This window comes from Oncorhynchus mykiss, chromosome 2 (genome assembly GCF_013265735.2).
Source record: "Oncorhynchus mykiss isolate Arlee chromosome 2, USDA_OmykA_1.1, whole genome shotgun sequence".
NCBI lineage: Eukaryota > Metazoa > Chordata > Actinopteri > Salmoniformes > Salmonidae > Oncorhynchus > Oncorhynchus mykiss.
Genome location: NC_048566.1, coordinates 89,673,061 through 89,699,185, shown reverse-complemented (window position 1 = coordinate 89,699,185; position 26,125 = coordinate 89,673,061). Strand labels below are relative to the sequence as shown.

The window sequence follows — 26,125 nt, the reverse complement described above, 5'->3', positions numbered from 1 at the left end:
GCTACCTCTCCAGTCAAACAATTTAGTATGAATTGGAAATGATCTAGGTTGAATTTGGTTATTTGAGTTACCTTTTCACCTGCTTTTTAAAAGAGAGGTTGGAATCAAGTATGATGCCAAGGTACTTAAAATTGGATACCACCCTGGAGCTTCTCCCCTGACACATAGACATCTGGCTCAGTAGCATCAGTTGCCCTCTTTGTGAAGAACATGCAGACAGTTTTTTTCACATCGTGATGCAGACATGAGTCACTGAGCCACTTTGTAACTTGGACGATTACCGTAGTGAGTTCTTGTGCAGCTTGTTTGTTTGCTCTTTGCATGCACATACAGTACCAGTCAAAAGTTTCGACACATCTACTCATTCAAGGGTTTTTCTTTATTTTTACTATTTTCTACATTGTAGAATAATAGTGAAGACATCAAAACTATGAAATAACACAAACGGAATAATGTAGTAACCAAAAAATTGTTAAACAGCTTTGCACACTCTTGGCATTCTCTCAACCAGCTTCATGAGGTCACCTGGAATGCATTTCAATTAACAGGTGTGGCTTGTTAAAAGTACATTTGTGGAATTTCTTTCCTTGTTAATGTGTTTGAGCCAATCAGTTGTGTTGTGACAAGGTAGGGGTGGTATACAGAAGATAGCCCTATTTGGTAAAAGACCAAGTCCATATTATGGCAAGAACAGCTCAAATAAGCAAATAGAAACGACAGACCATCATTACTTCAAGACATGAAGGTCAGTCAATGCGGAAAAGTTTGAAAGTGCTATGATGAAACTGGCTCACATGGAAAGGAAGACCTAGTTACCTCTGCTGCAGAGGATAAGTTCATTAGAGTTAACTGCACCTCAGATTGCAGACCAAATAAATGCTTCATGGAGTTTAAGTAACAGACACATCTCAAAGTCAACTGTTCAGAGAAGACTGTGAATCAGGCCATGGTCGAATTGCTACAAAGAAACGACTACTAAAGGACACCAATAATAAGAAGAGACTTGCTTGGGCCAAGAAACACGAGCAATGGACATTAGATCGGTGGAAATCTGGTCTGATGAGTCCAAATTTGAGGTTTTTGGTTCCTCTCTTTATGAGATGCGGTGTGAGTGAACGGATGATCTCAGCATGTGTGGTTCCCACCATGAAGCATGGAGGAGGAGGTGTGATGGTGTGGGGGGTGCTTTGCTGGTGACACTGTCAGTGATTTATTGCAGACTTAACAAGCATGACTACCACTGCGTTCTGCAGCAATACACCATCCCATCTGGTTTGCGCTTAATGGGATAATCTTTTTTTTTCAACAGGACAATGACCCAAAAACACACCTCCAGGCTGCGTAAGGCCTATTTGACCAAGAAGGAGAGTGATGGAGTGTTGCATCAGATGACCTGGCCTCCACAATCACCCGACCTCAACCCAATTGAGATGGTTTGGGATGAGTTAGACTGCAGAGTGAATGGAAAGCAGCCAACAAGGGCTGGGAACTCCTTCAAGACTGTTGGAAAATCATTCTGGGCAGCAGGGTAGCCTAGTGGTTAGAGTGTTGGACTAGTAACCGGAAGGTTGCAAGTTCAAACCCCTGAGCTGACAAGTTACAAATCTGTTGTTCTCCCCCAACACAGCCACTGTTCCCAGGCTGTCATTGAAAATAAGAATTTGTTCTTAACTGACTTGCCTAGTTAAATAAAGGAAAAAATAAATTCCAGTTGAAGCTGGTTGAGAGATTGCCAAGAGTGTGCAAAGCTGTAATCAAGTCAAAGGTTGGCTACTTTGAAGATTTAATTATTTAACACTTTTTTGGTGACTACATGATTCCATATCTCATAGTTTTTATGTCTTCACTGTTATTTTACAATGTATAAAATAGTCAAATTAAGAGAAACCCTTGACTGAGTAGGTGTGTCCAAACTTTTGAGTAGTATTGTATATCACTGTATCATCTACATACATTTGAACTTCCAACCCAGTACAGACAGAAGGCAGACCATTAATATACAGTCTGAACAGGAGGGGCCCCAGTATTGTCCCTTGGGGCACGCCCACATCATAGCTCATCGCTCATCGCTCACCCTGACACACTGGGTTCTGCCTTTAAGGTATGATTTCATCCATCTCAAGACATCGGGGCAAAAGTTGAACTCTGACAGTTTTGTGATGATATCCTCATAACAGTATCAAAAGCTTTCCTTAGGTCTAGCAATACACCCCCAACAATGCCCCCTTTGTCCATCTTGGAATTCACATTTTCCAGAAGAAAGCAGTTGGCCGTTTCTGTGGAGTGTTTAGCTCTGAAGCCAAACTGCATGGAGTGTAATGTGAAGGGGCTGTTGTTGAGGCTGGCAATCAGTTGCTCTGCTACACACTTTTCAGTAACCTTCAACACCACAGGTAATATACTAATGGGCCAGTAGTTACTCACGTCAGCAGGGTCACCTGATTTAAAGATGGCTGTTATTATGGCCGACTTCCATACCCTTGGAAACACCCCCTGACCAATAGATGTGTTGGTGACCTTAGTAATGGGGGCAATGAGTGACTCTGTAGTTTTTAAGAAAGTCCAGCCCAAACACATCTTTGGCTTTAGTGTTCTTTAGTGAGCTAATCACCTTGTTCACCTCTGACTGAGAAACCTCCCTTATGATGAAGACAGGTTGAGTGTCATTCACTAGTGCTCAGCCCAAGATGCCAGTGGAGGGGTTCTGTGTCAGTAACTTGACAGAATCAGGAAAGTAAGAATTGAAGGCTGTTGCTATTTGGACTGCATCCTATGTTAGACCGTCATTTACATCGAATCCAGGCTTGACATTGGTCTGAATTGACATGGTCGCATGCCTCATCTATGGCCAGAAGGAGAGTGGCACACTCATGGGGATGGCGATCGTACACCTTCCACCTCCATGCTGAAAGAAATCCTTAATAGTTTTGAGGAAAGGAGAGTATGGGAGCAGGTATAGGGTCACAAATCGGGGTTGGGCCCGAACCATGCCTGAACCACCTCTGCATGGTGGAACATGACATTGTCCCAGACAATGACATACGGTGCCTTCAGAAGGTATTCATACCCCTTGACTTATTCCACATTTTGTTGTGTTACAGCCTGAATTCCAAATGGATATTATAATACTTTTTTCTCACCCATCTACACACAATACTCAATAATGACAAAGTGAAAACATGCTTTTAGTAACTTATGCAAATGTATGAACCTTAAATACAGATATATTTTATTTACATAAGTATTCACACCCCTGAGTCAATACTTTGTAGAAGCACCTTTGGCAGCGATTACAGCTGTGAGTCTTTCTGGGTAAGTCTCTATGAGCTTTGCACACCTGGATTGTGCAACATTTGCCCATTATTCTTTTCAAAAATCTTAAAGTTCTGTCAAATTGGTTGTTGAACATGGCCAACATGGCCACTCAGGAACATTCACTGCCTTCTTGGTAAGCTGCTCCATTGTAGATTTGGCCATGTGTTTTTGGTTATTGTCCTGCTGAAAGGTGAATTAATCTCCCAGTGTCTGGTGGAAAGCAGACTGAACCAGGTTTTCCTCTAAGATTTTGCTTGTGCTTAGCTCCATTCTATTTCTTTTTTTATCCTGAAAAAACTCCCCAGTCCTAAACGATTACAAGCATACCCATAACATGATGCAGACACCACTATGCTTGAAAATATGGAGAGTGGTACTCAGTAATGCGTTGTATTGGATTTTCCCCAAACATAACACTTTGTTTTCGGGACAATTTTTGCAATATTACTTTAGTGCTTTGTTGCAAACAGGATGCATATTCTGTGCAGGCCTCCTTCTTTTCACTCTGTCAATTAGGTTAGTATTGTAGAGTAACCTCAATGTTGTTGATCAATCCTCAGTTTTCTCCTATCACAGCCAGTGACCTCTGTAACTGTTTTAAAGTGTTACAGCCTGAATTTAAAATGTATGAAATTGAGATTGTGTCACTGGCCTATACACAATACCCCATACTGTCAAAGTGGAATTAGGTTTCTAGACATTTTTGCAAATTAATAAAAAATTAAAAGCTGAAATGTCTTGAGCCAATAAGTATACAACCCCTAAATAAATTCAGGAGTAAAAATGAGCTTAACAAGTTATTAGTTGCATGGACTTTGTGTGCAATGGTGTTTAACATGATTTTTGAACGACTTCCTCATCTCTGTACCCCACACATATCTGTAAGGTGAATTTCAAACATAGATTTACCACAAAGACCAGGAAGGTTTTCCAATGCCTCACAAAGGGCACCTATTGGTAGATGGGTAAACAAAAACAAAAAAGCAGACATTGAATATCCTTTTGAGCTGCTGATGTTATTAATTACAGTTTGGATGGTGTATAAATACACCCAGTCACTACAAAGATACAGGCGTCCTTCCTAACTCAGTTGCCGTAGAGGAAGGAAACTGCTTAGGTATTTCACCATGAGGCCAATGGTGACAAAAAAATGTGGAAAAAGTCAAGTGGTGTGAATACTTTCTGAAGGCACTGTATATGATAAACAGAGTAACAGCAGCGTATATGATGATTGTATGTGAGTGGGTGTGCATGTGTGTAGAGTCAGTATAAATGTATGTGTATTACGTGCATGAGCAAATTATGAAGTAAGTGTTTGTGTGTGTGTGTGTGTTGGAGTGTCAGTGTGCGTGAGTGTGTATGGCCCTGTGAGTGTGCACAGAGAATAAAAACATAAATAATTAAAGTGAAAGGGTCAACTTAGATAGTCCTGGTAGCCATTTTGTTAGCTATTTAGTTAGCTATTTAGCAGTCTTATGGCTTGGGGATGGAAGCTGTTCAGGAACCTGTTGGTGTCAGACTTGATGCACCTGTGCCGCTTGCAGAGCCTATGGCTTGGGTGGCTGAAGTCTTTAACAATTTCCAGGGCCTTCCTTTTACACCATCTGGTATGAAGTTCCTGGATGGCTGGGAGCTCGGCCCCAGTGATGCACCGGACTGTCCGCACCACCCTCTATAGCGCCATGCGATCGAGGGTGGTGCTATTGCCATACCCATACCAAGCAGTGATGCAGCCAGTCAAGATGCTATCAATGGTACAGCTGTAGAACCTTTTGAGGATTTGAGGGCCCATCCGAAACCATTTTTATCACTGGTGCCGAGGTCCCTGCCATCCCAGGACCTCTATATGGTAGTCATTGTGTGTGTGTGTGTGTGTGTGTGTGTGTGTGTGTGTGTGTGTGTGTGTGTGTGTGTGTGTGTGTGTGTGTGTGTGTGTGTGTGTGTGTGTGTGTGTGTGTGTGTGTGTGTGTGTGTGTGTGTGTGTGTGGGGGGGGGGGGGGGGGGGGGGGGGGTCATTGTGGGGCGACAGGTAGAGCGTTAGACTAGTACTGTAACTGGAAGGTTGCAAGATCGAATCCCCGAGCTGACAAGGTAAAAAATCTGTCGTTCTGCCCCTGAACAAGGCAGTTTAACCCACTGTTCCTAGGCCGTCATTGAAAATAAGAATTTGTTCTTAACTGACTTGCCTAGTTAAATTAGAGTCTTAGAGTTATTGGCAACAGGAATGCTGGTGGTCATCTTAAAATGTGTGGATTACAGACTGGAACAAGGAGAAGTTGAAAATGACTGAACATGCCTGCCAGCTGTTCTGTGCATGCTCTGAGAATGCACCCTAGAATACCGTCGGGCCTTCCGGGTATTGAACGGTCTAAAGACCTTTCTCACGTCGACCTCAAAGAGCGAGATCACCCAGTCCTCTGGGTCAGTGACGGCCCTCACACCCAGCACTATGTTGTTATTGTCAAAGCGTGCATGAAATGCATTGAGTTCGTCTTTTACATTTTTTTAAAAATTTAACCTTTATTTAACCAGGTAGGCTAGTTGAGAACAAGTTCTCATTTGCAACTGCGACCTGGCCAAAATTAAGCAAAGCAGTGTGACACAGACAACAACACAGAGTTACACATGGAGTAATGGAATAAACAAGCCAATAACACAATAAACAAGTCAATGACACAGTAGTAAAAATAAAGTCTATATACAGTGTGTGCAAAATGCATGAGGAGGTAGGCAATAAATAGGCCATAGGAGCGAATAGTTACAATTTAGCAGATTAATACTGGAGTGATAAATGAGCAGATGATGATGTGTAAGTAGAGATACTGGTGTGCAAAAGAGCAGAAAAGTAAATTAAATAAAAACAGTATGGGGATGAGGTAGATAGATTGGGTGGGCTATTTACAGATGGCCTATGTACAGCTGCAGCGACCGGTTAGCTGCTCAGATAGTTGATGTTTAAAGTTGGTGAGGGAAATAAAGGTCTCCAACTTCAGCAATTTTTGCAATTCGTTCCAGTCACTTGCAGCAGAGAACTGGAAGGAAAGGCGGCCAAATGAGGTGTTGGCTTTGGGGATGACCAGTGAGATATATCTGCTGGAACGTGTGCTATGGGTGGGTGTTGTTATCGTGACCAGTGAACTGAGATAAGGTGGAGCTTTACCTAGCATAGACTTATAGATTACCTGGAGCCAGTGGGTCTGGCGATGAATATGTAGCGAGGGCCAGCCGACTAGAGCATACAGGTCGCAGTGGTGGGTGGTATAAGGTTATTTGGTAACAAAACGGATTGCAGTGTGATAGACTGCATCCAATTTGCTGAGTAGAGTGTTGGAAGCTATTTTGTAGATGACATCGCCGAAGTCAAGGATCGGTAGGATAGTCAGTTTTACTAGGGTAAGTTTGGCGACGTGAGTGAATGAGCCTTTGTTGCGAAATAGAAAGCCAATTCTAGATTTGATTTTTGATTGGAGATGTTTAATATGAGTCTGGAAGGAGAGTTTACAGTCTAGCCAGACACCTGGGTATTTATAGTTGTCCACATATTCTAGGTCGGAACCGTCCAGGGTGGTGATGCTAGTCGGGCGGGTGGGTGCGGGCAGCGAACGGTTGAATAGCATGCATTTGGTTTTACTAGCGTTTAAGAGCAGTTGGAGGCCACGGAAGGAGTGTTGTATGGCATTGAAGCTGTCTTTTATCGATGGCGGTTATGATATCGTTTAGTACCTTGAGCGTGACTGAGGTGCACCCGTGACCGGCTCGGAAGCCGGATTGCACAGCGGAGAAGGTACGGTGGGATTCGAAATGGTCAGTGATCTGTTTATTAACTTGGCTTTCGAAAACTTTAGATAGGCAGGGCAGGATGGATATAGGTCTGTAACAGTTTGGGTCTAGGGTGTCACCCCTTTGAAGAGGTGGATGACCGCGGCAGCTTTCCAATCTTTAGGAATCTCGGACGATATGAAAGAGAGGTTGAACAGGCTGGTAATAGGGGTTGCAACAATGGCGGCGGATAGTTTTAGAAAGAGAGGGTCCAGATTGTCTGGTAGAGGCATCGTTGGGCAGATCACGGCTGGGTCTTCATTTGTAGTCCGTAATAGACAGTAGCCTCTGCCACATGCTGCGGGCATCAGAGCCTATGTAATATTATTCCACTTTATTCCTATATTGTTCTTTCCTCGTTTGACGACTCTGTACTTGTTCCTGTCCTCAGCCGTAGCCTCAGGGTTGTCTGTGATAGCTCTGTGTGCGGTAGCCCTGTCCTTTAGTTTAGCTCCATCCTCAGTGTTAATCCAGGGCTTTTGGGATAATGTCGCAAATTCATTTCCTAATGAAGCCAGTGACGGAGGTGGGTAGCTCGTCGATGTTTTTGGCATATTCCAATCAAAACATATTCCAATCAGCTCTAGCAAAGCAGTCCTGTAGCACAATCTCTGATTCTGGTGACCATTTCTCAATGGAGTGAGTCACGGGTACTTCCTTTTTGAGATTCTGCTTGTAAACAGGGAGCAGGAGCACATAGTCATGATCTGATTTGACGAATAGAACAGCAGCATTACCTGTGTAAGTTTGTGTAAGTTTTGAGTGTGTGTGTTAACCCTAGCTGTCTCCCTGCACAGACCTGCACCTTAGAGACTATCTGAACTTTAGAGATGATTTGCACTGACTACCCAAATATCCAACCCTTACACACAAAGTTACACATACTGTAAACACACAAGCACACACACTCAGAACTCTCCCATAAATGTTCCATACACACAAAGAAATTCTTTCTCTCCAATTTTGGCCACAAATTTGTGAGCATATCTATTTTGCCAAGATAATCCATCCACTTGACAGGTGTGGCATATCAAGAAGCTGATTAAACAGCATGATCATTACACAGGTGCACCTTGTGATGGGTACAATAATAGGCCACTTTAAAATGTTCAGTTTTGTCACACAACACAATGCCACAGATGTCTCAAGTTTTGAGGGAACTTGCAATTAGCATACTGACTGCAGGAATGTCCACCAGATCTGTTGCCAGATAATTGAATGTTAATTTTTCTACCATAAGCCGCCTCCAATGTCATTTTTGAGAATTTGGCAGTGCGTCCAACAGGCCTCACAATCGTGGACCACGTGTAACCACACCAGCCCAGGACCATCACATCTGGCTTCTTCTTATGCAGGATCTTCTGAGACCAGCCACCCGAACAGCTGATGAAACCGAGGAGTGTTTCTGTCTGTAATAAAGCCCTTTTGTGGTGAAAAACAAATTCTGAATGGCTGGGTGGGCCTTGCTCCCAAGTGGGTGGGCCAATGCCCTCCCAGGCCTAATGGACCTAATGAATTTATTTCAATTGACTGATTTCCTTAAATGAACTGAAATTGTTGCATGTTGCCTTTATATTTTTGCTCAGTATATTTATTCTACTGCGTGACGAAGTCCCTACAAACTTTATAGTATATTTGTAAATACATTGTAAATACAGTCTATTATTACTATGCACATCACCTGTAACTTATACGTCAGGAGTCAGGAAGCAGGTGCAGAAGGTCAGTTTAATAATGAAAGGATAAACAAGATAAACAAGAACAAACATAAGCAGCGTACTGAACGTGATAGAGAACAATACCACCTAATGACTGATGACTACTTAAATCAGATCACATTTTATTTGTCACATGCGCCGAATACAACAGTGAAATGCTTACTTACAAGCCCTTAAACAACAATTAAGTTTTAAGAAAAATAAGTGTTAAGTAAAAAATAGATAAGTAAAAAATAAAAGTAAATAATTAAAGAGCAGCAGTAAAATATCAGTAGTGAGGCTATATACAGGGGATACCGGTACAGAGTCAATGTGCGGGGGCACAAGTTAGTGTTATTGACTTGTTTATTGTTTACTCCATGTGTAACTCTGTGTTGCTGTCTGTTCACACTGCTATGCTTTATCTTGGCCAGGTCGCAGTTGTAAATGAGAACTTGTTATCAACTAGCCTACCTGGTTAAATAAAGGTGAAATAAAATACAAAAAAATTTAAAAAGTTGAGGTAATTGAGGTAATATGTACATGTAGTTAGTGTTAAAGTGACTATGCATAGATAATAAACGGGTTAAATAAAGGGCTAAATAAAGGCTGAGAAATCAAGGAGAAAATGATGAGCAGGTGTGCGTAATGATGGGGAGCAGGTATGCGCAATGATGGTTGCCAGGTGTGCACAATGTGGGTTGCCAGGACCAGTGGTTAGTAGACTGGTGACTTCGAGGGCCGGAGAGAGGGAGCAGGAGTAAGCATGACACCACATCTCTTATTACTTAAAATAGTTGATAGTTTGGACTCTTATTGTTATTATTGATTAATGTACTGCATTGTTCTGGGAGATAACACATAAATATTTCACTGCACAATTTACACCGGCTTTATACAGTGTATGTGACGATTCCAATTTGATTTAATTTGAGTGTGGGTGTGGAGCTGCAGGCTGGATTGTGTTTCTCTGTCTGTCAGAACCTTCTTATTCTAACTTTGTTAGACTGTTAGCCATTCATCACCCCCCCCCCCCCCCCTCATCTGAGCTCAAATGTTTCTAATCACAGTTCATTATCATGCATCATTATTTTTATATCATCATAATTATTAAACAATGCAGTCAAAATAACACCAGAGTTCAACTCAGTCACGTTTCAATATCATTTCCATTTATATTATTTTATTAGACCCTCTTTATATTGATATATTATGAGGTCAGGTTGCTGTCTGATTATTGAAAATGAACTACACAACCTACTGCTGGGAAGAATATGAGTCGGTTCACAGGTGCTACTTAATTAGCAGGAGGAGATAGTACGTGTATTTTCCTCGTCAAAGCCTTCCTCTCGACGACAAGGCTGTGAGGGGTAAGTGCACCATGCAAATTTCATTTGAATGAACAAAATAATTGAAAAATAGCTTGAATGTATTGTGAGGAAATTATGAAATGGATTTATAACATTTGTGTGCCACACCATAACCTGGTGAACAAATAGTCTAATTCTAATTAAGAATATACATTTTCTAGGCATCTAACATATGTTCTTAGTGGCTTGAACCATAGCGTTTGAAATGATATAATGTTTTAGTATGTTTATAACTATATAAGTGGATTATCAGTAGTGACTAATGTGTTATGGGTTAGATGGAATGATTTATGTGCAAATGTATTTGAGTCCGGAGACAAGGTACATACGGGGCCCTGTGTTTGAGACAGAATTGGGAAAGCGGAATGGAATGTGACTGGAGCGAGATCTGTGTGGCTCATAAATTAAGGAAGGGGGTATTAGAGTCTCTGTTTATAGAGTACCACTCCTCTGTGTATAGTGATATCAGGGGACAGCTCGTAGGAGAGGAAGGACAGCTAACTGTGCACAATATAGAGACTACTATGAAGTTAAATTGAACGTCACAGATACCCAGATCATGGTGGGAGTAGTAGTAATAGTGTTGTCATTTCAGACACTATTGTCAACTTTCAGGGAGGGGTTTGTCAAAGAAGATACAACGCTTGAAGGATGCTATAGTAACAGCTGGACTGTAGCTTCAATAAGGGGATTTAAAAGTATGTGTCCTGGGCAGTGTTAACTTTGGTTTTTCGTTGTATACATAACTATGCATAGCTTAACACTTTATTAATACTTGTTATGTTTTGTGTTTCTTTTTGCTTTTCAAGTCTTGTGCTGTCACTCTCTTAGGAACCAGAAGGAGGAAATGGAGAAAGTCAAAAGCTCCATCTGAAATGTCATTATCAGTTGTCCGACGAGAGATGGAAATAAGAGTGTGCACAGTGTGATTTATAGATCAGAGGCCATAAGTCTTGGAGGTGTAAATTGACAAATCAACTGTGAATGTCAATCATGTTTTATTTTTTATTCATTTCTAAGTAATTTCAAAGTTTATGATGTTAAACAGTATGGAATTACTATTCAAATAGGGTTGTATTGGGTTGTAATTTGAAATACTTGCTACACCAGAAGTGAATGTTTATATATAGGAGGAATATATATGGTGGGGTCAATTAAGGGTGGATATGAGCCATGGGCTTGGAGAGTTACTAAGCGAGGGAAAAGGCAATCACGTGGTTGCGTTCACTGACAATGGTGGATTGCTGTGGATTAGTGAGGAATGGGGGCCGAGGTCAGTTCAGGTCACATGAAGGGAGAAGGAAACATTTTTTTTTGTGACACATCACTTAACTTCCTGCCTAGCAACAAAGATGTAATGTTTAGAGAAAATGAGGAGACTGCCTAAAGTGGGGTATAAATACTTGTGCTGGTGGGAACATGTTTTTGTCTGTTCAGCTGTTTGACCCATTGGGTGAGAAAACTTGGTTTGAGCTTTTCCTAGTTGTCCGTTAGTTTTTACTCAGTTTTTTTTTAGAACTTAACAGATGTAATTGCCAAACACAACACCAAATGGCTGCAGGTACCTCCACCATGAAAGGAACATTGATATGAATCAGAATGCCTATTTTATCTATTTTAATCTATGGGCTAGACCAGAGGGAAAAGCAATCACCACAAGAGAAAGAGGGTAGTTGGATTTCAGGGAAAAGCAATCAACACCCAATACAACAACAAGAAATGATGAAGCATGGCGGTTGGTGTAGTGGGTGTATTTCTTACCCAGTATTGTCTTGTTTTAGGAGATATCCAAATCACCCATAGCTGAACGTTTGTTTGTGTGTGAGTGCATGCTTGCTTCCATAGGTATGTCTGTGTATTTGTGTGTGTGTGTGGACACCTGATTTGTGAAGCTTGCCACACCTGCTGAGTGCTATTCTTTGAGCATGCTCCAGAGAGACAGATGTACTCTACATGGCCTCTTGGGAACAGGAAGCCTGCAGTCAGCAGGACGCTCCTCTTCAGGACTCCTGGAGAGTAAACACACACACACACACGTGCCAGTAATGACAACATTCACGCAACAGCTCCTCTAACCACCTCTTCTCTCTGCAGACTCCATCCTCACTGCTTCCGACACCAATCCGTGAAAATACTCACAGTATTCACACTGCCACTCTGTTTGTCGCAAATAAATATTTTTTACCATCTAGGTTGTGTTTAAATTGGATCTCTGGTTTATTAGCATATTTCACCACTACCTTACTGTACACTCTGCTTTTAAAGGCTCTCTACTGTTATAAACCATTTATTTTAAACATTTTGTACAGTCTTTTGCCTCTGGTCATCTCTGGTGTAATTCACTACATTCTTTTTGTAATCTGTATACATGGTGTTATTAATTTGTTACCTATTACGTATTTATTGTGACTAGTCTATTTGTTTTTCTGCTGTTTTCTTGTTGTCATTTCTTTTTAAAAACAGTATGCCGCAAGTAAATTAACTCTAACTCCCCCCTACAGCAGGTTCCCGTGGCAGGGCTGAGGAGGGATGCTCTTGGGGGAGTGCAGTAGTACCAGTAGGTTGCTGGAGGCTCTGTGTGGCAAGAGAAGGGTGCTTGTGTCGGCCATGAAGCTGCCCTGCTCCTTCTACTGTTCCCTCTGGTTCCTCCTGCTCCTGGGGGCCGCGTCCTTACTCCTCCTAGTCCACCTCCAGGGCCTCTCAGACATGCTCCAGCAACAGACCCCAGGTCAGTGTACTAGTCTACAGCGCTTTTCAAAGAGGTGTACGCACATCCAGTAACTTGCATGATGAAGACCTTTGAGTTGAAGCGTTGCACAACAACACTGCAGGAACATTCAACAGTATACTGGTATCTACCTATCTACTTTTTGTGTTGGTGTGGTAATTGTAGTTTTACTGATGTCAGATAATGTGGGTTGTTTTGTGTTCTTTGTTGTTGTGAATGTCCAATAAATGAACGCTTCTGGCCAATAAGAATACAGTAGTAGTAATCATGATTGAAAAGCCATTTAAAATGTCATGAGAACCCTTGAGACACCCAGTAAAACTGTCATCTTCAGTAAGCCTATCTGTGAGGAGATCTTTGTATTTGTCTAGAGCTGTACTGTGCTGTACTATACTGCTGTGCTGTACTGTGTCTATAACCTGGTGTGAGTGGATGCTATGATCTCTGTGGCAACAATGTCTCTACTGATAACAGCTATGAACCGGGAGACAGCAGAGATTTCCAGAGCTGTTATATTCTACTTATGGTCTGATACAAACGTGTGACATAAAACACAGACACAGAGTGGATATACTGTAACTCTCTGGTATTGAATTTGGCTCAGTGTTGTGCTTTGTGACTTTGCATTTATCCTCTCATTGTTGGGATTTATGTGGAGTAATGAAGAGAATATGTTTTAAAATACGTTCTCTTTTCAATTAGGCTAAACCCGTTCTAGACGTTTGTATTGAACACTCAGCATTTGTATTATCGAGGTTGTTGAAATGACACACCTCGTTTGTGGAATAGAAATAAGAAAAAAGCTGGGCAGAAAAAGCTGAAAAGCAGTTCAGTGGAGAGAACATGTTTTGGAAATGGCCGAGTTAGTAAATTACATTTCACAGATCAATATAGCGGCATAGAATAAGCAACACATCAGAGGCCATGTTTAAATTGCCTCTGTTTGAGAATCATCAGTGAGAAACGCACAGTACCCTGAAATTGGTTTGTAATGCCTTTATTGGAAATTGCTTTAGAAATCCTTCACAGACAAAATACATTAAACAAATGTAGATGTTCAATAATTATATAACCCCATGTAAGGAAATGTATGTAATTGTCAAAGTTAGAGCGCAGTGCGGTTCCACTGTCGGAGTACCGTTGTTGTTATGCTTCTGTTGTTGCCTCATGAAATACTAAAGAAACAAATCAAATTACCCAGACGTAAACAAACTTGGAGACTAAATGTGCTCGTTTGCAAATAAATTATTAGCATGCCACAAGCTGATTTATACCTAACGTTAAATAATTACCACCTGTACCCCTCAGTCTGTAAATCCAGTGAGTAAATTCAGCATCTTTCTAGCACACATAGTTGCATAGTCAAGTTTAACAGATCACCACGTCTCTAGTGTAACTTAGAACACTTCTCAATGATCTTGGCAGACCTTCACCTTTACAGTCTTCTGCTGTCTGACTCCTGTGCAGTAAGGAAAGGGGCCAGGAAGTGTACTACTCATTAAACACATACTGTAATCAGTCCAATGGCAGTACAGTACGGCCTCACTCTCTCTCACAGCTGAGTCAACTGTCAATGTGGGCTGCCCAAAATATCATCCCCAAAACATCTGTTTGGCTCCTGTGCCCATATGGTGAGGGTTGAGCGGAGGTAAGGGGAGGCAGAGGAGGGGGGCTAAGGAGAGGTGAGGGGAGGAAGAGGAGTGGGGGCTGAGGAGAGGTATGGGGAGGAAGAGGAGTCTGGGCTAAGGAGAGGTGAGGGGAGGAAGATGAGTGGGGGCTGAGGAGAGGTATGGCGAGGAAGAGGAGTCTGGGCTAAGGAGAGGTGAGGTGAGGAAGAGGAGTGGGGTTTGAGGAGAGGTGAGGTGAGATGACAGTGATGAGACAGTCTAGAGAGGGATCAATACAATATTCAGCAGGTTAACTCGAACCTGAGTCTGCCACTCCCTCAGCCTTCATCAGACATTGGCCCTCTTGAAATACCACAGCTAGTGGTTCTACACAGGTATGAGAGCAACTCCACCCTATTAATGCATACTCAAACCAACAATAATTCAGTTAATTGTCTATCTACCACTATCCTTTATTAATCTATATTGACTTCAAGGTTGGGAGCTAAAAGTATAGTTGTCTCCTCTGAATGATTGTTACAGTGTTACTCTGGTATTACACATTAATTTATCTGATATTTAGGCTTAGGCTACTTGAATAGGTTATAGGACAAGCTTGGATATCCTCTAGCCCCAAACTCTAATTGATTAGCACATCATTGATTGCACTGCTCTCAGGAAGGGAAGAAAGTGCACAATGAGACTACAGAGAGTGATAATAACTCACATGCCGTTTCGGATGATTGTTCCTCTTTAATTGAATCAATGCACATCTCAATTTCAGAGATGCTTGTAAAAACAGCACTGTGCAGTATTTATAATCCAACTGGCATTTTGAAGTACCACTATTTTCTTTTCTCACTTTCACTCTTTCTTTTCCCTCTATTTTCTCCAAAGGAGGCCTACTCAGTATAGTATTTAAAAAAATAACTGCAACTCACAGCACACAAATTCTGCTGCTAATTCAAATGAATCTACTAAGCTACTGAAGTGCATCTCTACCAAATGATCTCTTCATTTTACACTGATAGCTTTTTATTCAATAGCCCTCATCCAGAGCATATGCTATTAATTTATTTTGCTATACATCACTGAAACACATTGCCAGGCTTTATATATATTTTTGCTGTCTAATGAGAGACTACCTCGGGTAGCTAACTGGTAGTTAGTTACCTTATCAATGGCCCTGAAAAAGTTGTGACAGGCTCTTGTTCAGAAATTGGGGCTTTTCAAACAGAAGGTGTGAACAGTGGGTATGGCTGCATTCAGCTGAGGTGAGCCCGAGACAGTAAAGCTCGTTATTAAATCACATCAAAGCTTTCCTGGCTTCTTTTTTTCCTTCTCTTTCTCCCTCTCCCTCCACATCTCCCTCCACATCTCACTCTCTACCTCCACATCTCCCTCCACATCTCACTCTCTCCCTCCACATCTCCCTCCACATCTCCCTCCAAATCTCACTCTCTCCCTCCACATCTCCCTCCACATCTCACTCTCTCCCTCCACATCTCCCTCCAAATCTCCCTCCACATCTCCCTCCAAATCTCCCTCCACATCTCCCTCCAAATCTCCTTCCACATCTCACTCTCTCCCTCCAAATCTCACTCTCTCCCTCCACATCTCCCTCCACATCTCCCTCCACATCTCCCTCCAAATCTCCTTCCAAATCTCACTCTCTCCCTCCACATCTCCCTCCACATCTCACTCCCTCCCCATCTCACTCTCTCCCTCCCCATCTCTCTCTCCCTCCCCATCTCACTTTCTCCCTCCCCATCTCACTTTCTCCCTCCCCATCTCACTCTCTCCATCCACATCTCCCTCCCCATCTCACTCTCTCCCTCCACATCTCCCTCCCCATCTCACTCTTTCCCTCCCCATCTCACTCTCTCCCTCCCCATCTCACTCTCTCCCTGCACATCGCTCTGTCCATTTCTCTCTCTCCCTCCCTCTATTCTCCCTGTGCAACAAATTGAATTCTCTCCCTGAAGTGACCTAATGCAATTTGAAAGTTTAACTATGGGTGTGTGAGACGTGTGATGTGTGTCCTATTTGAGTCTAAACAAAAAACATGTCACAGCAAGCTAAACCCTAATTTGAAAGGCACGATTTAATTAATGTTCATCGGGGGTGGTCCAACAGCAGCCTACCCAATACATTTTTATTGGCAGCCACCCTGCTCTTCAAGATAAGAACATTGAAATGCATATTTATTCTAGTCTGTTTGAATATCTTTAGTGACATTCCCATTATTTTCTTTTGCCATTGTTATGCCGTTCTCGGGATAAGCCGTGGGTTTACATCCAGGGTATCAATTGTCAATTCTGCTGCTGTGTCTTGAGCAAATGCAAACTCTTTCACATTGACAAGACATGTGAGCATTTCTATGCCTGTCCGCCTGTTAGAAAATGTGGCTGTAACAATACGTTGAGAATAAACTCAGTTTTGTTTAGAACTAAACCCACCTCGATCCAGGGATTTGTGAGCCCACACAATGGAGGTAGTCTTTTCAATCCACACAGTTCAAGATTGAGGCTAATGGTTGCTTGGCAGTAACCATTCCACACAGGGATTCAAAAGGGTTCTTCGACTGCCTACAGACTTTATCTCCCTGCTTGGCCACCTCCCTCAGATGACCATTCCGCTACCCAAGAAAAGCAAAGGACCCTTTACAGGCTCAAACAGCTGGCCTGTCACCAACCCTTATTAAACTTTTGGAAAAGTACAATGCTATTTCACAGTAAACAAATGAACAGATATTCAGTACGCATATAGGGAAGGGCATTCATCATGTCCGGCACTTACACAAATGACTGATGATTGGCTGAGAGCAACTGATAATATTAAGATTGTGGTTCACTTGCCTCATGAGGTTATGCCAAAACAAAGTGTGTATAGTAGGACACTTTGTTTTTTCGATACTGTGTCATGACCTGTCTTTGCAAGGAGATCTCATTAAAAGAAATGGACAAACAGACAGCGAGGGAGCGTTGTATGGAATGGGCCTGTTGCACCAGGTTAGCAAGGTCATGACTCGGTGTGCTGCCTTTCTGTAGGCACCGTAGGGAGGACACTCAACAGCCCTGGGGAACACAGACAGCAGTGACTTACTGCCTGCCTGGCTACTGTGACTAGTGGCTGTACACTCTTAGCATAAAAGGTGCTATCTAGAACCTAAAAGGGTTCTTTGGCTGTCCCCATAGGAGAACCCTTTGAAGAACCCTTTGGTTCCAATTAGAACTGTTTTTGTAAAACTTCTGACCCACTGGGAATGTGATGAAAGAAATAAAATCTGAAACAAATCATTCTCCCTACTATTATTCTGACATTTCACATTCTTAAAATAATGTCAAGCAAAGATGCACTGAGTTTGAAGGTAAGCCTTGAAATACATTCACAGGTAGACCTCCAATTTACGCAAATGATGTCAATTTGCCTGTCAGAAGCTTCTAAAGCCATGACATAATTATCTGGAATTTTCCAAGCTGTTTAAAGGCACAGTCAACTTAGTGTATGTAAACTTCTGACCCACTGGAATTGTGATACAGTGAATTATAAGTGAAATAATCTGTGTGTAAACAATTGTTCAACCGATGAGCAGCAGGTGTTTCTAATCAGGGTTGCCACTCATCTACCAATCAGGGATGTTGCTTTTCTGGTCTACCTGTATAGAAATTAGTCACAAAGAATTATAAGGTATGGGAGCAGGCAAGACGGGCAACTCACAAATCAACCGCCAAGGCGTCTGCTCACCTGAACTGGGGGGCCCTTCCTTGTTTGTGTAACTGATTAACAACTTTTTTTTTTAAATAAACTGCATACTAAATAAATGTGACTGGTCAATTGTGTGAGTCGGGGGCTGGGCCCAAGCCCGTAGGGGGCCCAAGGTGCAAAACAAATTAAATGAGAAATAATGTAATTTTTGTATTATTATAATTTTTATCCAACCACGGGAGCCCGCTCTCAATGTTCAAAATACACCAGAGAGCATAATTAAGCCACAGAGGATCAATAGATTATAAAAAATAACTGGAGTAAGTTTTATCACAAGCACATACAAGTACTGTATCTGCCAAAATGAAGGAAACACCAACATAAAGTGTCTTAAAAGAGTGCTCTGCCACCACGAGCTGCCAGAACAGCTTCCTTGATATAGATTCTGCAAGTGGACCTAAACCATGTCAGGAAAATGCACCCCATACTGTAAGGTTCTGCTTTTCTTTTCTTAGTCAACCTTGTGTTCTTTTTCTTTGTATTCTTGACCGTAGCCCTGTTTCTTTGTGTTCTGGAACGTAGCCCTGTCTCTTTGTGTTCTGGAACGTAGCCCTGTCTCTTTGTATTCTGGAACGTAGCCCTGTCTCTTTGTATTCTTGACCGTAGCCCTGTTTCTTTGTGTTCTGGAACGTAGCCCTGTCTCTTTGTGTTCTGGAACGTAGCCCTGTCTCTTTGTATTCTTGAACGTAGCCCTGTCTCTTTGTGTTCTGGAACGTAGCCCTGTCTCTTTGTATTCTGGAACGTAGCCCTGTCTCTTTGTATTCTTGACCGTAGCCCTGTTTCTTTGTGTTCTGGAACATAGCCCTGTCTTTCATTTTTGTTCATTGATTTCACCTGTGTTCGTTTCTCACCTGGTCTCATCAGCTCCTTATTTAGTTCAGTTCTTTCTGTTTGTATGGTTGTAAGCTATTGTTTGTTTTTGACTACCTACCTGTGTTTGTCCATTGCCTGTGACCACGATTCCTGCCTTCTGCGAAGGCTTAATAGACATCTGCCGCGCTCTGCGTATGGACCTACAACTTTTATCCCTGAATATTAATTACAGAATACCTCACCTAAAAACAGAATGGATTCAGCGGAGCTACAGCAGTGCCTAACCCAGCAAGAGGAGCATATGGAGGAAATTTGCCATCTTCTCCGCCAGCCTATCCCTACTCCTCCGATGCCAGGAATCATAACCCATAGCCCTCCTTCGTTCATACCCATGCCTGGAAAATATGACGTTTCGCCTGGGAAATGTCAGGAATTTCTGATACAATGCAGCAAATATGCTGCTGGAAGTGGTGTTGGAGGGCCAGTGGGAGGCACTCTTTCCTCTGGTCTAAAAATTATCCCAATGCCCCAGTGATTGGGGACACTGCCCTGTGTAGGGTGCCGTCTTTCGCATGGGACGTTAAACGGATGTCCTGACTCTCTGAGGTCATTAAAGATCCCATGGCACTTATCGTAAGAGTAGGGGTGTTAACCCCGGTGTCCTGGCTAAATTCCCAATCTGGCCCTCAAACCATCATGGTCACCTAATAATCCCCAGTTTACAATTGGCTCATTCATCCCCCTCCTCTCCCCTGTAACTATTCCCCAGGTTGTTGCTGTAAATGAGAATGTGTTCTCAGTCAACTTACCTGGTAAAATAACAGAGAAATAAAAATACAGTGAGCACAACCCCACAAATTTTGCCACCGACAAGAACAGGGTGGATTTTGTTGTCTCTACTCACAGGCAAAACCCTGGATTGGGCCACCGCCATATGGACTGCCAGCAGCACAGAACTCAGATCCGAGACCCATTTCCACACCCTCTTCAAAGTGGTATTCGATCACTCTCCTTCCAGTAGTCCTGGAGGAGACCTCCTCATAGAACTTCAACAAGGACGCAATTCAGCTGCCGACTATGCCCATGAGTTCTGCACCATGGCTGCAGGGAGTGGATGGAATGAGGCTGCCGACTATGCCCTCGCGTTCCGCACCATGGCTGCAGGGAGTGGATGGAATGAGGCTGCCGACTATGCCCTAGCGTTCCGCACCATGGCTGCAGGGAGTGGATGGCGTGAGGCTGCTTTACTTACCGTCTACTGAAGAGGGCTCAACAGGGAACTTCAGGCGGAGCTGGCCTGTAGAGGTGTCCTTCAGGATTTAAATCAATACATTCTTATGTCCATCTCCATTGACCTGGGTGGCAGAGTTCTTCAGCGGTCGGCGATGCCCTCACCTCATCGCCGACCGCTGAAGAACTCTGCCACCCAGGAACCCGGCACCTTCACATGCTTCCATTTTCATGTTACTTACATCCCTGGAAAGAATTGTAAAAGCTGATGCTCTCTCCCGCCAGTTTGACCTTCCGACCAGTAACTCAGACCCTACACCCATCCTTCCTCTTGCATTATGGGACCAGGACAGTGGGAGGTTCACTCTGCCATACAAGAAGCCCAAACCTCAGACCCGTCTCCTTCTGAGACACCAGCTGGGAAGAGTTACTTACCAGCAGCTGTTAGACCCCAACTGATGCAATGGTGTCACACGTCCTTGGGGTCAGGACATCTGGGCATTACACGAACCACCGAACTTCTGGTGGTCCTCACTGGCATCTGACGTAAGGGATTACATACTCTCCTGTCCAGTCTGCGCCCAAACCAAAAGCCCTTGTCATCTCCCTTCGGGAAGCTTCAGCCTTTGCCAAACCCTCACAGACCCTGGTCCCACATAGCCGTTGACTTCATCACAGACCTTCCTGAATCCTCTGGTAACACCACTATCCTTGTCATAATGTCAGTTTGATGTCTCTGTTGACATGCTGCTCTAGTCTAGGGAAAGATGCATATACATGCTACTTCCCTTATGCTGCTTTTATTCCAGACAAGTTTGATCATGACATCTGATCCAGACTACTTATTAGCGACACAGCGTTAGCAGCAATGTCTGGGACAAGCCACCCACAGAGAGAGAATAGAACATCAGGATGCCAGTAGGCAAATAGTCTCCACCGCTCCCCTTCCCCTTTTTAACTACATGAAATACAAGGGAGAGTGGCAGTTGCACAAAGAGAAAGGAGAGGTGGCAATAAAATGTCCCAAACATAGTTACACTGAACAGCAATGACAGAGAAAGTGATGTTTTTATTAACACTCCCTATCCGTTTTGCAGAAGAGACACATATCACAGAACTAAATCCTATTCCCAGCTCACATAGGTGCAACACCTAACTTCTACTTCAATCAAATTTTTACTTAGTCATCCATTGACATCAATGATAAACTAATGGTGTTTTCACACTTGTTCCCTTTCAGACAATTTTTGTGACCTTAGAACTCAGGTTCGCTTAATTTTTTGTGCAGTGTGAACACTCCAAAATAACTCAGACCCTCAAAAGAGCCCCCAAAGCGACCCGAACTGAGACCATCTTGAGGTGGTCTAAGTTCGGTTTGCTTGAATTCCGCGGTCCGGTTCCCTTTAAGGCAATGTGAACGCAAAGCTCCCCAGGTTCGCTTGTCATTATTCCCGCACCACACACTAGACTACTGCAACACCATTCCATCCACTCCCTGCAACACTGTTTCCCCTGACATAAGCCCCTCACACTAGACTACTGCAACACTGTTTCCCCTGCCATAAACCCTCACACTAGACTACTGCCACACTGTTTCCCCTGCCATAACCCCTCACACTAGACTACTGCAACACTGTTTCCCCTGCCATAACCCCTCACACTAGACTACTGCAACACTGTTTCCCCTGCCATAACCCCTCACACTAGACTACTGTAACACTGTTTCCCCTGCCATAAACCCTCACACTAGACTACTGCAACACTGTCTCCCCTGCCATAACCGGTCACACTAGACTACTGCAACACTGTTTCCCCTGCCATAAACCCTCACACTAGACTACTGCAACACTGTTTCCCCTGCCATAACCCCTCACACTAGACTACTGCAACACTGTTTCCCCTGCCATAAACCCTCACACTAGACTACTGCAACACTGTTTCCCCTGCCATAAACCCTCACACTAGACTACTGCAACACTGTTTCCCCTGCCATAAACCCTCACACTAGACTACTGTAACACCGTTTCCCCTGCCATAAACCCTCACACTAGACTACTGCAACACTGTTTCCCCTGCCATAAACCCTCACACTAGACTACTGCAACACTGTTTCCCCTGCCATAAACCCTCACACTAGACTACTGCAAAACTGTTTCCCCTGCCATAAACCCTCACACTAGACTACTGCAACACCGTTTCCCCTGCCATAAACCCTCACACTAGACTACTGTAACACTGTTTCCCCTGCCATAAACCCTCACACTAGACTACTGCAACACTGTTTCCCCTGCCATAAACCCTCACACTAGACTACTGCAACACTGTTTCCCCTGCCATAAACCCTCACACTAGACTACTGTAACACCGTTTCCCCTGCCACAAACCCTCACACTAGACTACTGTAATACTGTTTCCCCTGCCATAAACCCTCACACTAGACTACTGCAACACTGTTTCCCCTGCCATAAACCCTCACACTAGACTACTGTAACACCGTTTCCCCTGCCATAAACCCTCACACTAGACTACTGTAACACTGTTTCCCCTGCCATAAACCCTCACACTAGACTACTGCAACACTGTTTCCCCTGCCATAAACCCTCACACTAGACTACTGCAACACTGTTTCCCCTGCCATAACCCCTCACACTAGACTACTGCAACACTGTTTCCCCTGCCATAAACCCTCACACTAGACTACTACAACAATGTTTCCCCTGACATAAGCCCCTCACACTAGACTACTGCAACACTGTTTCCCCTGCCATAAACCCTCACACTAGACTACTGTAACACCGTTTCCCCTGCCATAAGCCCTCACACTAGACTACTGCAACACTGTTTCCCCTGCCATAACCCCTCACACTAGACTACTGCACAACTGTTTCCCCTGTCATAAACCCTCACACTAGACTACTGCAACACTGTTTCCCCTGCCATAAACCCTCACACTAGACTACTGCAACACTGTTTCCCCTGCCATAAACCCCTCACACTAGACTACTGCAACACTGTTTCCCCTACCATAAACCCTCACACTAGACTACTGCAACACTGTTTCCCCTGACATAACCCCTCACACTAGACTACTGCAACACTGTTTCCCCTGCCATAAACCCTCACACTAGACTACTGCAACACTGTTTCCCCTGCCATAAACCCTCATATTGGTGCCACAAAAGAGAGACGATGATGTGCAGGTTCGTGGAAAAAAATGTGTGCTGTTTTTGGATATTGATTGGTGATTTTCAAGGACGCACAGAAATTCCATAATGTGTGGTTTTTAGTTCAGATTATTTCAATCAATTTTTCAATCAAATTTATTTATAAAGCCCTTCTTACTTCAGCTGATGTCACAAAGTGCTGTACAGAAACCCAGCCTAAAACCCCAAACAGCAAGCAATGCAGCTGTAGAAGCACGGTGGCTAGGAAAAACTCCCTAGAAAGGCCAGAACCTAGGAAGAAACCTAGAGAGGAACCAGGCTATGAGGAGTGGCCAGTCCTCTTCTGGCTGGGCCGGGTGGAGATTATAACAGAACATGGCCAAGATGTTAAAATGTTGACCAGAAGATGACCAGCAGGGTCAAATAATAATAATCACAGTGGTTGTCGAAGGTGCAACAGGTCAGCACCTCAGGAGTAAATGTCAGTTGGCTTTTCATAGCCAATCATTCAGAGTATCTCTACCGCTCCTGCTGTCTCTAGAGAGTTGAAAACAGCAAGTCTGGGACAAGGTAGCACGTCCAGTGAACAGGTCAGGGTTCCATAGACTCAGGCAGAACAGTTGAAACTGGAGCAGCAGCACGGCCAGGGGGACTGGGGACAGCAAGGAGTCATCAGGCCAGATAGTCCTGAGGCATAGTCCTGAGGCATGGTCCTAAGGCTCAGGTCCTCTGAGAGAAAGAAAAAAATAAAAATATTTAGAGAGAGCATACTTAAATTCACACAGGACACTGGATAAGACAGGAGAAACACTCCAGATATAACAAACTGACCCTAGCCCCCCGACACAAACTACTGCAGCATAAATACTGGAGGCAGAGACAGGAGGGGTCGGGAGACACCATTTGTTTGCAATAAGTGACCTATATGCTAAGAGAGAGTCATAAGCGGTTTATTGATTGTGGGGTTCGAAAAGTGTGAGAAGACAATATACAGTGCCTTCAGAAAGTGTTCAGACCCCTTGACTTTTTCCACATTTTGTTATGATACAGCCTTATTCTAAAATTGATTACTTTTTTTTGTAATCGTCAGCAATCTACACACAATAGCCCGTAATGACAAAGCGGACAAATGTATTGAAAACAAAAAAACTAATTCCTTATTTACGTAAGTATTCAGAACCTTTTTTATGAGACTCAAAATTGAGCTCATGTGAATCCTGTTTCCATTGATCTTTTTTTATTTTATTTTTATTTTTTACATTTATTTAACTAGGCAAGTCAGTTAAGAATAATTCCTTATATTCAATGACAGCCTAGGAACAGTGGGTTAACTGCTTTGTTCCGGGGCAGAATGGCAGATTTTTACATTGTCAGCTCAGGGATTTGATCTAGCAATCTTTTGGTTACTGGCCCAACTCTCTAACCACTGGGCTACCCCGACATTATCTTTGAGCTGTTTCTACAACTTCATTGGAGTCCATCTGTGGTAAATCCAATTGATTGGACATGATTTGGAAAGGCACACACCTGTTCAAATAAGATCCCACTGTTGACAGTGCATGTCAGAGGAAAAACCAAGCCATGAGTTGTCCGTAGAGAAGCGAGACAGGATTGTGTCGAGGCACAGATCTGGGAAAGGGTACCAAAACATTTCTGTAGCATTGAAGGTCCCCAAGAACAGTGGCCTACATCATTCTTAAATGGAAGAAGTTTGGAACCACCAAGACTTTTCCTAGAGCTGGCCGCCTGGCCAAACTGGGCAATCTGGGGAGAAGGTCACCTCCCAGACCAAGGCCCAAGAACCGATGGTCACTCTGACAGAGCTCTAGAGTTCCTCTGTGGAGATGGGAGAACCTTCCAGAAGGACAACCATCTCTGCAGCACTCCACCAATCAGGCATTTATGGTAGAGTGGTCAGACTGAAGTCACTACTCAGTTAAAGGCACATGACAGCCAGCTTGAAGTTTGCCAAAAGGCACATAAAGTCTCTCAGACTATGAGAAACAAGATTCTCTGGTCTGATGAAACCAAGATGGAACTCTTTGGCCTGAATGCCAAGTGTCACTTCTAGAGGAAACATAGTATCTTTTGACTACAATTACTATTTCTCATAGTTTAACTAAACACAATCTATTAGCTTCCAAAATGTAAGTAGGTATATCTAGCTGTCTTGTCTTGCGCTTTGTAAAAACCCAGAGCGCATGTTAGAAAAATACCTTTGTTCCTTTCTAAACATAGCAATGTGAATGCAAAGAGGACTTGGTCCACAGAATAAGTGAACTGGCAAAAGGTTGAGTCCTCGTTCAAAGCTGAGTTCTTTTGCTCTTTTTTTTTTACCACAGAGTTCACTTTAAAGAGGACTGAGAATGGTTATTTTCAAGAGGACTATATCATAAATCCAACTTAAGTGGAAGTTAATACATTATAGATCATCTTGAAGACAGCCTTAGCCAAGCTGAATGGATAGAGTGTAAAAGGACCATGTCAACAGGGGAGGATTGGCTCAGATTGGTTCAGGGTCATGGAGGAAAGCCAGTCGTCCTCAGCTCCAAATCACAGTTCAGGAGGTAATGGTCAGGGCGCTCATCCCGCTGAAGCATGCCCCGCTACTGAA

General features: G+C 43.2%; 1 protein-coding gene across 1 annotated transcript in view; it reads left to right on the top strand.

Moving 5' to 3' along the window:
• The window catches only part of LOC110499336 (carbohydrate sulfotransferase 8-like), a 98,994-nt gene that overhangs the window by 10,045 nt on the left and 62,824 nt on the right, over positions 1-26,125 (top strand). Inside the window, exon 2 of the mRNA XM_021576422.2 lies at positions 12,703-12,929. Within this exon, the coding sequence (XP_021432097.2) occupies positions 12,731-12,929 (199 nt within the window). The 5' untranslated portion in view covers positions 12,703-12,730. The remainder of the gene's footprint in view (positions 1-12,702; positions 12,930-26,125) is intronic.